At 38.3% G+C, this 13,494-nt stretch overlaps 2 protein-coding genes across 2 annotated transcripts; both read left to right on the top strand.

Annotated features, from left to right (window-relative positions):
* Window positions 1–437: 437 nt before the first annotated feature.
* LOC116127474 (40S ribosomal protein S9-2-like) lies at window positions 438–2,466 on the top strand. Its single transcript, XM_031413130.1, has 3 exons — window positions 438–571; window positions 1,124–1,505; window positions 2,057–2,466. Exons 1-3 carry the CDS (start codon window positions 544–546, stop codon window positions 2,238–2,240), a joined length of 594 nt encoding a protein of 197 aa, XP_031268990.1. The 5' UTR covers window positions 438–543; the 3' UTR covers window positions 2,241–2,466.
* Window positions 2,467–3,452: 986 nt separating this feature from the next.
* LOC116127595 (putative pectinesterase/pectinesterase inhibitor 26) lies at window positions 3,453–4,465 on the top strand. The gene has a single exon (XM_031413235.1). It carries the CDS (start codon window positions 3,563–3,565, stop codon window positions 4,271–4,273), a length of 711 nt encoding a protein of 236 aa, XP_031269095.1. The 5' UTR covers window positions 3,453–3,562; the 3' UTR covers window positions 4,274–4,465.
* The last annotated feature ends 9,029 nt before the right edge of the window (window positions 4,466–13,494 follow it).

The following is a 13,494-nucleotide window of genomic DNA, read 5'->3' as shown; positions in this document are numbered from 1 at the left end:
TCTTAATTATGATTGATTGCGAAGTGTAACTGGCGGGTGACGTTTTCATAATAATTAAAAGCTATTTTCATGAGATGCTACATGGGAACCTTTTGGTTTTGACACGTGATGGATTCTTCTTAACCCTTCCATTATATGCATTTAGAGCTTCTGTTTCCACGTGAGGAGAGAAATTTCTATACTAAAAGTCTAGAACATGAAGCTTCAGCTTCTTTACTTGCAATCTTTAATAATAGGGGTAATTTGTGAAATTCTAAAATATAAGGGGCTTTGGGAATTTATCACTATGGGCCGTTGTCAGAGAAAATTATTCTAATTTTGGGTCAAGAAAATCATGGGCTTTGGAGGTAATTGGGCCCTAACTCACACAACAGCGTGGGCTAGGCTGGGCATTAACATTTAAGGCAAATAGAAATGTGTTTGGTAACAGTTAATATGTGATTCCAGGGTTAGGGTTTTTAGGGTTTGCTTATAAGATCTCACAGTCTCTTATTTTGTACTTGGTATTTGAAACGGGAGAGACGGCCTAGCGGAAGAGGCAACATGGTTCACGTCTCGTTTTACCGCAACTGTAAGCTCTCCCTTCATATTTGTTTGTTCAGATTTTGGATTTCGTAGTTGAAGTTGTTTGATGATCATAAGAATGTGATGAAACTAAGGTCTTTAAGATGCGAATCGATCTGTTTGACGTTTGATTTGTTATTGTTTATTGTTTATGATCTGTTCTTTCTTTCGGATTTAGATCCTATTTGTCTGAGAAAATAATTTGATCATTAAGCTCAGGATGTAGTAATAAATAATTTGGTTTAGAAGTAGGTTGAGTTGATGTTTCAGTCACTTTATCATGAAAAGCTTTGCGTTATATGATTTGATTGGTCTCTGCGAATGTTGAGGAGTAGAAAATGGAAATATTTATGTTTTAAAACATTGTTGTTATGCTGAAAGTGAAAAGTTTTAGTTTACTGAGTGTATTTGGTGGAAGTATTTTTCGTTTCACTCATCAAAAGTAACTAGCATTTTGTCGTCATCAATTAGAGATGAAAACTTTTTAAACTAGTGTCTTCTTTCTATCAAATTACTTTAGAAACTGATTTCTTGCTGAATATTCTATGAATATCTTAAGATGGGAAGACATTTAAGAAGCCCCGTCGTCCCTATGAGAAGGAGCGTCTGGATGCTGAGCTGAGGCTTGTCGGAGAGTATGGGTTACGGTGCAAGAGGGAGCTGTGGAGAGTTCAATATGCCTTGAGTCGCATCCGTAATGCTGCAAGGGAGCTTCTGACCCTTGATGAGAAGAACCCACGTCGGATATTTGAGGGTGAGGCTCTTCTTCGCAGGATGAACCGCTTTGGGCTTTTGGATGAGAGCCAGAACAAGCTCGATTATGTTTTGGCCTTGACTGTTGAGAACTTCCTTGAGCGCCGCTTGCAAACCCATGTATTCAAGATGGGCATGGCCAAGTCTATCCACCATGCCCGTGTGCTTATCAGGCAGAGGCATATCAGGTAGGCTTATCAATTGGTTGTTATGGATATATGGTAACAGTTTCAGATTTTACTCTTTGCCAATTTTGGATTCCGCATGATTGTATTTAGCTGGAATTTCTTTTTATGACCTTTCTGCTTGTAGTTGATGTTAATAATGCCATAAATCATACTCTTTTTGTATATCCCCATGGAATTATGTTGATGATTCAGAGGAATGTAAATGATTTGTTTCCATTATAAGCAATATTATAAATAATATTAAACTAGGCCATTTTTATTCTCGCTACCCTTTTTGGTGTTGCTTGAAACCACCTCAACGTCAAACTTCTTTCAGCTTGCTTAAATTTTTGAGTTCTATGTATGTAGCATCATTTAAAGTTCATGATAACATTTGAGTTTATGTTACCTGTTTTGCGGAGGAATCATCTTCCCAGAGTGTAAGATATTATGATGCTTGGAGTGAAATGGGTTTGTGTACGTTTTTGGAAGTGGTAAACATGTAGAATTCATGCTTTATTTTCAAGTGTTTTTTTCACTGTACTGAATGTGAATTTTCTTTGGCCGGGCAGGGTTGGTAGGCAGGTGGTGAACATCCCATCTTTCATGGTTCGGGTTGATTCACAGAAGCACATTGATTTCTCACTCACAAGTCCATTTGGTGGTGGTCGCCCTGGAAGAGTGAAGAGAAGGAACCAGAAGGCAGCTGCTAAGAAAGCTGCTGGTGGAGATGGAGATGAAGAAGACGAGGATTAAGTGGCAATTTATTATCTTTTGCTGGTAGTAGTTGGATTGTTATCACATCTAATATTTATCACCACAGTGCACCAGGCTAGTTTTGTCAAATTACTGCAATTTTCTTTTTAAGTTGAGGAGAAGTTTCTTGTTATGGATCTTGAATATTTTTATTTTAGCTCGACATGATATTATCTTAAAATTAAAGTTTCCATGAAAAAGAACCGTGTTTTTTTGTGTTAGTAAACCAGCTTGCTGATGTTGCTATCATTTTATTGATTTATTATTTCATGAAGGCGATGTTGGGTGTTTTTACTAAAATGCAAAACCTACTCGGTTTTCATTAATAAAAAGAGAATGAAACATTTAACTTTAGAGAGATGTTATCAGCCAGTGGGTGATAATCTGATTATTGTCGTCTTTGGGTTCATATTACATTTCTGGATTTTTTTTGTGTCTCTCTGGTGCAATAACAACGGGAAGATGTATTCCTGGCGAAGCATAATTGTTTTTATTTATTTATTATTATTATTATTATTATTTTTTTTTTTTGAAAGAATGGAGATTTGATCAGTGTTTTAATAACAATCCCGGTGAAACTGGCAAAGTGGTCGGGTTTCGGTTAACCGGTCAAGGTTTGATTGGCCTGTCAAACAGTTGTTTAAAGGTTTGAAATTTAACAAAAACAACCTTAAAAAGTACATATAAGTCTCTATAAGTTTGATATTTTGCAAAAACACCTTAAACACTATTGTGGTTTTGACAACCCAAGGCAAATAAGGTTTGTTTGTGGCGATGACAACACTTTTCATCACTACGAAAATAGTCTCCTTAGCCTTCTAACTAAAACCTATCTTACCCTTCCCTTGTTTGTCGACAACAACCTGTTATTGTCGTTGATTTATTTTTGGTTGATTCATTCATCGAAAATTACCTTTGTCGTCACTTTTTCACTTACCCATCCTTTCTTTTCAAAACCCTAAACAGTTTAACCTTCAATTGTTCATCGATCATTGTCCTAATTTTTAAAGTTTTTGATAAATATTAAAATGGGTAACCCGGCGGTGAAGGCCCTTAACATTTTTGTTGATTGAGTAGCAGAATAGGAGCCAAAATTTGATCACTTCAAACATTGGATAGTTGGTTGGCTATTTGACGCCTTCTATTATATACGAATTCAATGTGCAACTTAATCCTTCAATAAAATATCATTTGTTCCTTTTATTTTAAATAGAATTTTCCTCTTTATTATTGACCCTTCTTGCTATTGACCGACACAATCCACCAATATCAGAACCCCCTCAAAGTCTATCATCCAAACAAGGGCACAAAGCCACAAACATATGGATTCCATCAATTTCATCAAAGGCTACAACAAAGTGAACCACCCCCATGAAAATCAAACTCCTCCACCTCAAAAACGCCTCACCGCCGCTATCACCGTCACCATCTCCGCCGTCTTACTCATCGGTTTTATGGTTGCAGTATTCATTCATCATGAATCTAACACAAACGCTCAACCACCCGCCTCACCTTTTCTCTCCTCCGACTCCATGGCCTCAATCAAGACAGTTTGTAGCGAGACTCAGTACCCTGACTCATGCTTCTCCTCCATATATTCCCTCAACGTCCCAACTAACTCCGACCCAGAAATCATCTTCAAGCTATCCCTCCAAGTCAGCATCAAAGGGCTCTCAAATATCACTTCTTTCCTCAAAACTCTTAACGATGTCCACTCTGAGCCTGCTTTACAAGATTGCATGACTCAGTTTGAGGACGCTCTGACTCGACTTAACGACTCGGTATCTGAGATGGAGGTGGGCTCCGGAGAGAAGATGTTGACAGATAGGAAGGTCAACGATGTCCAGACGTGGATTAGTGCCGCCATGACGGATGAAGATAGTTGCCTTGATGGGTTGGAGGAGATGGGATCAAAGGTTTTTGATGAGGTGAAGAGTAAAATGCAAAAGTCAAAGGAGGCGTTGAGTAACAGCTTGGCGATTATTGCCAGCATCCAGACTCTTCTTCAGAAGTTTGGTCTTACAATGCATTGACCAAACCAAAGAAAATTCCAATTCCTGCATTTTGATTTTTGAATATTATGTGTGTATAATAATATATCATGTGTATATGGAATTAAACATTTTAATTCTTTGTTAATGGTGATTTAAAGGATGGCTCAAGTATATGTGCTTTTCCTATTTTGTTGATTTCTATCTTTGTCTCCTCACTTTGGTTGCTTTTAAGTGTTTAATCTAATGAACAACCCGTCTCTGTCCATCCATTTCTTAGGTCTACACAAATTATATTTGATTAATTATGACTGGGATTAATAGGAACGGTGAAGACATATAACAAAGAATCACAATAGAGAATTTATCGCATGAAACTTATTATAAACTTCATCAATCCTGCACTTTGACAGACTGTAGAATTCACGATTATAGCTGCAGCTTTTTGATGGAAGCAGAAGGATTGGCATCTGATTTGGATTGTGTCTAATTCTAAATCTCTTTGAGGCTGTAGCTTATTTCCATCAAGTAAAAACCCGACGAAAGTCAATAAGAGTAATACTGCCATACAAAAGTCAAATCCAAGCTTTAAAATTTATGATTATCTCTTTCTCTCTTAATTTTTTTTTTTTCCTTTCTTTTAAAAGGCTGGACTTGAGCTAGTATTTCTCATCCAATAAAGACCGTAAGCGATGGAATTCCGTTAGGATCGAGGCCTGACCAATTAGCCACGTTTATGCTAGTTTATTTACTTACAAATTGGATTGGGCCGTAGAATATAAAAATGGACTCCACGGCGCCAGTTCGGCCCATATAGTTATCTCTCTGTCATTACTCCTCCTTAATGACTGAATTTTCTTAAGTTTTAATTATCTCCAATAAAACAGGATATATAAGATGGGTGCGTGCCCAACTGATTACAAAACATATCCTTCCTTTAAAATTAATTCCTTTTTTTTTTTTTTTTTTATTACTTCAATGAAAGTGACTGTAATCAAACAAAAAAATGAAGAACAAAACTAGAGAGAAAGGGACCTTTGTAGAGGAAAAATCTAATTGATTTTCATTACTTCAATAAGTACAAAGCTGGTGCACTGTGGAAACGCTTATCGTACAGCATGTTTTCAAACACTGGAGGAGAGGAGCTACTGATATTGTAAAACCCCAGCCTCTTCGATCTTCTCTGTTCTTGTTTGAGCCATTGAGTATTAAAACCAAAACGGTTTGTTTTGATAATTTGATTTAATAACTAATGACAGCTTTGTAACCGAGCTGTTAACTCCTTAGGACTCAATTGCATTGCACGTGTATTCTTCTTTTCATTTTGTTCTTCATTAATTCAGCAACTGATCATTATATGAGCTTCTGATGACTTCACTTCTTCTTCTTCTTGCTTTAGATTAACATTCAAGAAGGAAAAAAAATGGGGTAATGGAGCACAAATATACAGTCCCGGTGCATAGGAAAAACAAGTAAGTTCATCTGTACACACACTGCGTCAATCAATAGCTTCAAACAACTTGTTGATTTTCAACTCCATGAAGCAAATGATGCTCATAAGGCACACAACTCAGATCTACTGCTTAAGGGTTAACAATTATATTATTGTCTTTGTTTTGAGTGCTTTAATTGCTATGCATGCATGCTTTGATATGTGCGTTCTAAGGTTTTATAAATGCAGAACTATTTAAAGTATTGTTTATGGTAATTAAGTAACTATGAGTCTCTGAGTACCGAAGGATTAATTAATGAGTATTTCATTTACTATATTAAATGTGCTTTTATTAATGTTTGCAGGATCGAAGACATGGAATTCTTACTGTGACTCTGCAAAATTGTAAATGTTGCAGCGGATGAATCTAAGTACAAAGAAGGAGGTATTGGCACTTGCTTTTCTCATTTTCGTTGGATAAAGAATGCCTTAAAATTGAAGATTTGCCGGACTTATTCACATGACAATCGCGGTCTCAAGGAGTCAACTGAAAATACAATGAACAAGTCGAAGGTCTTATCTCTCTCTTTACTCCTTCAGCTCCTTCAGTTTGGCTAAGATTAAATCTAATGAACTCTTATTTGATTAACATTTCTAGTCATTGAGAGGATCGATTAAGGATTTGAATTTCTTTCAACTCATTAGTGGGAAACTTGTTCCTTGCCCATTGCAAGTTTGATGATAAGCTTCTTGTTTATTATTAATATATTTTATTAAATTGACAAAATCCATGGTGTTGTGCAATGGAATTTTCAACTGCCAGATTTGTGTCACTTGTACTTACACCATTTCAGGATCTAACGGTCAAGCTCGCCCCATAACAAATGACTTATCAATTTAAGCATAGGTGTGTGACTCAGATCTAATTATAGGGATTATGCATTAATCCACCCCCTAATAACAACCACTCTCAACCATTGTCAAACGATGTATAAAAAAGGGAAGTAGCCTCCATTTAAGGAGATCGATCATTCAAATAAAAATAGGAAACACACTTAAAGAGAGAAATGAGAGAAAGAATCAAAGAACGAAGAGTTCATCTTTGTTTTTCATATTTTCTTTACCATTAACAGTGAACGTAAGTTCGATTTTAACTTACCGAATCATTTTAAAATCGTCTTTGTCCTTTCATTATTTATTTTTAATTTGGTTTTTGCAAGTTATTCATAACCACATACACATCCTACCTAATCCCATCAAAATCGATTAGGTATCTCTAATTGTTGCATTTTTGCGTAACAACACATGGTAACGTTTGAATCAAAGATTCATGTTTTATGTGTTTTCTGGATTTATTTAATATGTTCCTGTTTTTACATATCGTTGTCCTAGAACATAGAACACTTGGCCTTTTGCCTTGTGTTCCGAAAATGCAATATCGATAATAATACTTAATAAACTACATAAATAGATGAAAAATAAATCTTAATCAACTTCCACAATTGAAAAAAAAAAAATGCATATGAAAAGTGTTGATGCTTGATTTTGACACCAATGACTCACACGTGTAAAGTGCTAAACTATTCTCAGAAATTACACATGAATGATTATGATCAGATACAAAGTTTTTAAAGTGGTTCGAATGCCTAAAGCGAATCCTATGTCCACTGTTTCTTTTATATATGAGAAATTACAATAGGTCACGTATAGCGAACAGCGAGCAGAGGTATAATAACTGGGTATTCAAATAGAATATCAAGTCAGTCCCTTTCTCGTGGATTTTCTTTGCTCTGAAAATAAAGATTACAATCAGAATGAGGGTTCAGTATTAGAATCCCGAAAATAAGAGGGGGAGTCCTCTATTTATAGTAGAGGAATTCAAGGTAATGATTACAAATCTGCAAGTGGGTAGATGTTGTGCAAGTCTTTACTTGCCTCCCATTGGCTGATAACTTAGGAAATATCCTCAAATTACCTGAGGTTTGGACATGTGTGCGGCCCTTTATAACTCATAGATAAAACCTGAATTTGCCAAGTTGATGACAACCATATTCTTCTTGTCATGGAGCGATGTGGTAGCTCCTAAGCGGTATAAAGCCTTCCTGAACTCTAATCGGTGCCCACTGATGTAGGCTAACGTCAGCCCTGATTTTTTAGACATAACAGAAGCTCCCTAGTTCTTAAGATTCAAAGATTGAATCTTGAGAACTTCATGATTATGCTGCAACCTGACTTGTCTCAAGCCACACTGTTACAAACGATGTGAGACTAATAGTCTGCCTTGACCAACGAACTGAGTGTAGATAGTGACATGGGTCTTCGAGAATTGCACAAGCGACCTGACGTGATCATTTCACAAAGGTCCAGCAACCTGGTCCAAATCATGATCAGTGCTACGAAAATATATTTCGAACTCTATTTGCCATTCACGACTTGAAAACACTTAAAATATTTTGCTATCGAAAATTGAGAATCATTTTGCTCGATGTTCGAATTCGACATGTGGAACATATGTCTTATTCGAATGACCTCCTTAGATGTTATCTGTTGTGCTTGACAGTTGTCTTGGTCAATAAAATAAGTTTTATCTGACAGACATGTCTCTGCGTAATAAGTGTCAGCCATGAGCATTCAATGCAAGTCATGCTGAAATGACATTCCCTTTTGAACATTAAATGCAGATAAGGGAACATTTAATATGGAGGAGATAATCACGCCGACGTTTGGCGATTTCAAGAAAGACGCCGGTTGATCTCCACGAAGCGTGAAGGTTACTCTTCATGCGAATTAGTGACACATGGTCACAATCAATGGCTGGAAACGCGTTCCCGTCCAAACGTCACTTATAAAAGAAACCAAGCGTCGTCTTCTACTCTATAAAACGCAAACCCCATTCTAAGTTTTTTCACAAAACTCAAACTTTCAGAGAGAAAAATGATGTTTTTGCACTCAAAATATCAGTTCATCCCCTTCTCGGTTGATTCGCACTCGATGCTACAATAGAGTAGCCATTCCCAACAATCAAGAGGTAAAGAAAATTTATTCTCTTCTTCTCTTTTTCATTTCTGTCAAAAACTTAATCTTTACAGTAATGGTGGGTATGGATGTCTGATACGCTTAGACAATGAAGATTCTCAGGTAGTGTTTTGAAAAGAAACACTATTAAGAGTCAAAACTTAGGACATAGATCTTTAGAAAATTATCCTTAAGAATTTTTAGGGTTTTGGCGGCTATGTAAAAGAAACCAAGGTTCTCTTAATCTTTTGAGTCGTTGTACGAGGTAATTTATATGGAGATTGAGTCACCTTTACATGTCATACATTTACAGACTCCAAGAGCAATGGACACCTCTGAGGCGAGAACAGCCGGAGAGGGAAGCTTGCAACCACCAGGCACCTCGACGGGTCCTGGAAAGGTGATACGATCAACAATTTTGAAGGATGAAATACAAAGAGCAATTAACCAATACGCGATCAATCTAAATGTCTTTCAACACACGTTGCACACTGCTTAAGATCCTCCCGAGGGATTGGCCGCGATCTCGAAAGCGATTTTCAAATGTATGGTGAGGATACCCTTCCATCCCTACATTAGGTCGATCCTCAACCACTTCCAGATCGTGCTATTCTAGCTGACACCAAATACATATATGATAGCAGTCGCTATGTATATCACATTCGACGAGCACAGCCTTGGCGAGCTAATAGCTGAGGAGCTCAATTGCGCTTACTATTTAAAGGAAAGCAAAGATAAGGATTCGTACTACCTCTCCAAGCGATCAACGATCGAAGGAGAGATATTTGGTTACCCCAGCAATGTTAGGGCTTATGAAACCAAGTATTTTTTCTTCGAGTACGATGGAGTCTGAAAATTTAAGGAACCAAGTAGGTTGTCCTTCCAATTTCTAGATCGCTCATCTTTTCACTTTGATTCCTTCTTAGTAAATTAGGCTAACGAACTCTTTTGCTTTCTTACAGAAAACAAAACGACTAGACTGCTAATTGATCTCAACCACATCGAAGCGTTTGGTCGATTGCCAAAACAGAGTCGCAACGCAAAGCTGTTCATGACTACCGCCAACCTTTTGAAGTATGGGTTTTTCACTCCTGATGCATCTTTGGAAGGTTCATCTTGTAAACATTTCTTTATATAGGAAAATTCTAAGTTTTTTTCTTTTTTGCTTTTTACAAAAGAAGACTTTCTTTGCTGATATATCTTCATGTCATGCAGCAAATATGCCACCGAAGGTTTCAAAGACGTCAAAGAAGCCTGAGGGGTTTGCATTCCCCAAGATTAACCCAACTGAACCAGTTGGAGCAACCCCCAGCGATATCCCTACAGGGGGGATACAAATGGGTGCCAAAAGGCAACAACCCGCTGAACGACGTGAAGAAACTCCCCGGCCCGCCGCTGCTTGTTTGTCAAAGAAAAAGATCGTGGGCCAGAAGCCTAAGAAGAGAAAGACAATACCCACCGAAGAGGAAACTAAATCTGAATCAAAAGGCTTCAGGGTATTGCCTGATAGACGTCAGCCTTATCAAGCCTTCTCTACGAGGACAACCTCGAGGGATGCTCCCGAGACTTCGACCGCCCTTGAGAGTTCGCAAAGGGAAGAAGGAGCGACCATGACTACTCAGGGGAAGCAAGCGAGAATCAGGTCGAAGGGGTCCCTACTGCAACGAGGCTTGACCCAACCGTATTGAATCTTTTAGGGCAACTATCGGATCATTTACGGCCGGTGGTATACACTTTTTTAAGAATGCCAACTTGCCAAGACCTTTGACAGGTTCGTGGCTTCTCGAGCTACCGACCTAGTGGCCACAGCACTTCAAATGCAAAGTCAAGTAAAATGATTTGTTCTCTTCAAGAACTTCTTTCCTACAAGCTGACCCTAAAAAAAAACTAACTTTTTATTCCTCTTCCAAGCAGTCTTTGCTCACCTTGAATGTGGCCCAACAGAAGATGAAGATCGATTCTGCTAGCAAACTTCACGAGATGAAGGAAAAAATTACCAAACTGAAACAAGATCTTACAGCTTTAGATGCAAAGGTAAATGCTGCCCATATTCAGGCGAACGTGTACTTGACTGAAAGGAATTTTGCAATGCGAGCAGCTGACTTTCAGAAGATCGAGCTTGAGAAGAAAGATTGTGAGAATAAAGAGCTCTAATGAATAGTGGCGAGGCTCACCAAAGAGTTGGGCCAAATAGAAAATGAGCTGCAAGCGAGCTTAGAATGCAAAAAAGCAATAGAAAAGACTCAAGCTGAACTATGGGAAAACTCAAGGAAGGAGAAGAGGCGTTACAGATAGATCTTGAATTGGCTCCAGGGCGAATCATTTCGCTGACCAAGCAGATGAAGCAATAGAACCTCAAACTGGAGAGAAAGGCTACTCACTGGGCGCTGCAAGCTATTTACAACTTGCAGCCAAATAATTCGAACATGGATATCTTCGACCTCCCTGAGGACTATCAAGTTGCTCTCGCTTCCATGGTCGAGATTGAAAAGCAAGAAGAACAAGAGCCTGCCTTGGAGGACGATCAGCAAGAAATGATGCCCTTGAAGATCAAGCAATCTACCCGAAGGTCGGTGATCAGCTAGACGACCAAGAGGTCGCATCCAGAGATCCCAGAAATGAAGACCAGTGATTGCTCTCTTCTTTGCCTGAATAGAGTTTTCTGTGCTTATTCTTTTATAATGTAGGCCCTGGTCATCCCTTGTACATATTTTTGAGATATATAAAGAGGAACTTTTGACTAATTGTGATAACACTTTTATAACTTAAGTACTTCACAAAACAAATATAGCATATCTGATCATCAAACTTGTAAAATGTCATAAATAGCAAGATTATTAAAAGCTTGAGATTACGACACAAGTAATTCTTTGAGAATAATTGAAATAATCTTATTCATAATATTTACAACAATAAAACTTTACAAGGAAAAATGATCAAGCTATAATTGAGTTCGTAATTACTGAAAATAAGGGCGAAGATGTTCAGCATTCCAATCTCGTGGCACTTCAGAACCATTTAGCCTCTCGAGGTGATACGTTTCAGGTCGTATCACCTTAGCGATGCAATATGGATCTTCCTAATTAAGTGCCAATACCCTTGCACTTGGTTCTCTTGTGCTGAGAATGACTTCTTTTAACACCAGGTCGCCAACCTGGAAGTCTCTTCTCCTGACTTTAGAATCGAAGAATCTTTTTGCTCACTGTTGGTAGGAAGCTATCCTTAACCGAGCTTTGCCGCGGTGTTCTTTAACTAAATCCAGACTTGCACATAAAAGTGCTTCATTGTTTATTTTATTGTAGAATTCCCTCTTAAGTGAATCAGCCCATACTTCCACTAGAACTATTGCCTCGTAGCCATATGCTAGCGAGAAATGTGTTTCTAAAGTAGAGGTTCTTAGAGTCGTTCTATATGTCCATAGAACTGTTAGAAGATCATCGGCCCAATTACCCTTGACTGCACCAAGCTTAGCCTTCAATTTGTGCTTGATACTTGACCATTAGCTTGCGGTCTTGCTACTGAGGCAAATTTCTTATAAATCTCCAACTCTTCACAAAACTGCTTGAATTCCTCATTATCGAACTGTTTCCTATTATCAAAGATAAGTGTATGAGGAATCCCATAGCGGCGCACTAATTCTTAAAGACGAAGTCTTTAAGCTTCTTTGTAGTGATCGTAGCCAAAGGCTCTGCTTGGACCCACTTAGTGAAATAATTCACTGCAACCACTGCATATTTGACGCCCCCTTTACCGATTGGCATGGGTTTGATGAGATCAATTCCCCATATAGAGAATGGCCAAGGATTGGTCATCATCGCTAACTGGTGGGAAGGAGGTCGCGGGATGTTCACGAATCTCTGGCACTTATCACACTTTTTCACAAAGTTGAAAGCATCTTTATGAAGTAGGGGCCGATAATATACCTAACGGATAATTTTATTAGCGAGTGATCATGCAGCAATGTGATTACCACAGATCCTTTCATGCATCTCTCTCATGATATTGTCTGCTTCATCATCCATTACACATCGGAGGAGGGAAGTGCTAAACCCTCGCTTATAAAACTGATCTCTGATGAGAGTGTAGCAGGCAGCTCTGGTTTGTAAGAGTCTTGCCTCAGTCTTGCTGTTAGGAAGAACCCCATCTTTGAGACACTGAACAATCAGAATCATCCAGGAAGTGGATTCATTTGTGACAACGACCTGATCAGGTGAGCTAATGCTGGAAGCTTCGATGTACTTGATTAGAATACTATCTAGAACATCGGAGTCCAGCGATGAGGCTATCTTTGCCAAAACATCTGCGATGGAATTACTATCTCTCGGGATTTGCCTGATCGTATAGTGCTTAAAGGGCTTGAATGCGGCATTGGCTTTCTTCAAGTAACTGATTATATTCTCTTCTTTGGTTTGATACTCTCCCAGAATCTTATTGACAACCAGCTGGGGGTCGCTATTAATGTCAATCATATCTGATCTCATTCCTCTTGCTAGTCGCATACCAGTAAATAGTACTTCATACTCGGTCTCATTATTCGTAGCTTTTAATCCAAACCTGAGGGCTCCATAAATGCGAATTCCCTTAGGGTTGATGAGTAGAAGACCAGCTCCGGCTCTTCTTCCGTTTGAAAACCTATTAATGTAGAGGCTCCATGTTGACAAGTTCTGAATGGTTTCCTAGACAACTTCACTGGCTGGCTATTCAGATTCTCGATCTGGTTGGTGAGAGAACTCTGAAATAAAGTCAACAACAACCTGCCCTTTGACTGTTGTCTTTGGTTTGTAATATAGATCGAATTGACTCAATTTCATAGCCC

Source organism: Pistacia vera, unplaced genomic scaffold (genome assembly GCF_008641045.1).
Source record: "Pistacia vera cultivar Batoury unplaced genomic scaffold, PisVer_v2 Contig192, whole genome shotgun sequence".
NCBI classification, from domain to species: Eukaryota; Viridiplantae; Streptophyta; class Magnoliopsida; order Sapindales; family Anacardiaceae; genus Pistacia; species Pistacia vera.
The sequence above is the reverse complement of the archived record's forward strand: the minus strand, read 5'-3'. Positions and strand labels throughout refer to the sequence as shown.

Coding starts and splice junctions, on each gene's coding strand:
- LOC116127474 (XM_031413130.1), top strand. CDS start 544: ATGGTTCACGTCTCGTTTTACCGCAACT. Junction 572..1,123: donor CGTCTCGTTTTACCGCAACT/GTAAGCTCTCCC, acceptor GAATATCTTAAG/ATGGGAAGACATTTAAGAAG. Junction 1,506..2,056: donor ATCAGGCAGAGGCATATCAG/GTAGGCTTATCA, acceptor TTGGCCGGGCAG/GGTTGGTAGGCAGGTGGTGA.
- LOC116127595 (XM_031413235.1), top strand. CDS start 3,563: ATGGATTCCATCAATTTCATCAAAGGCTACAACAAAGTGAACCACCCC.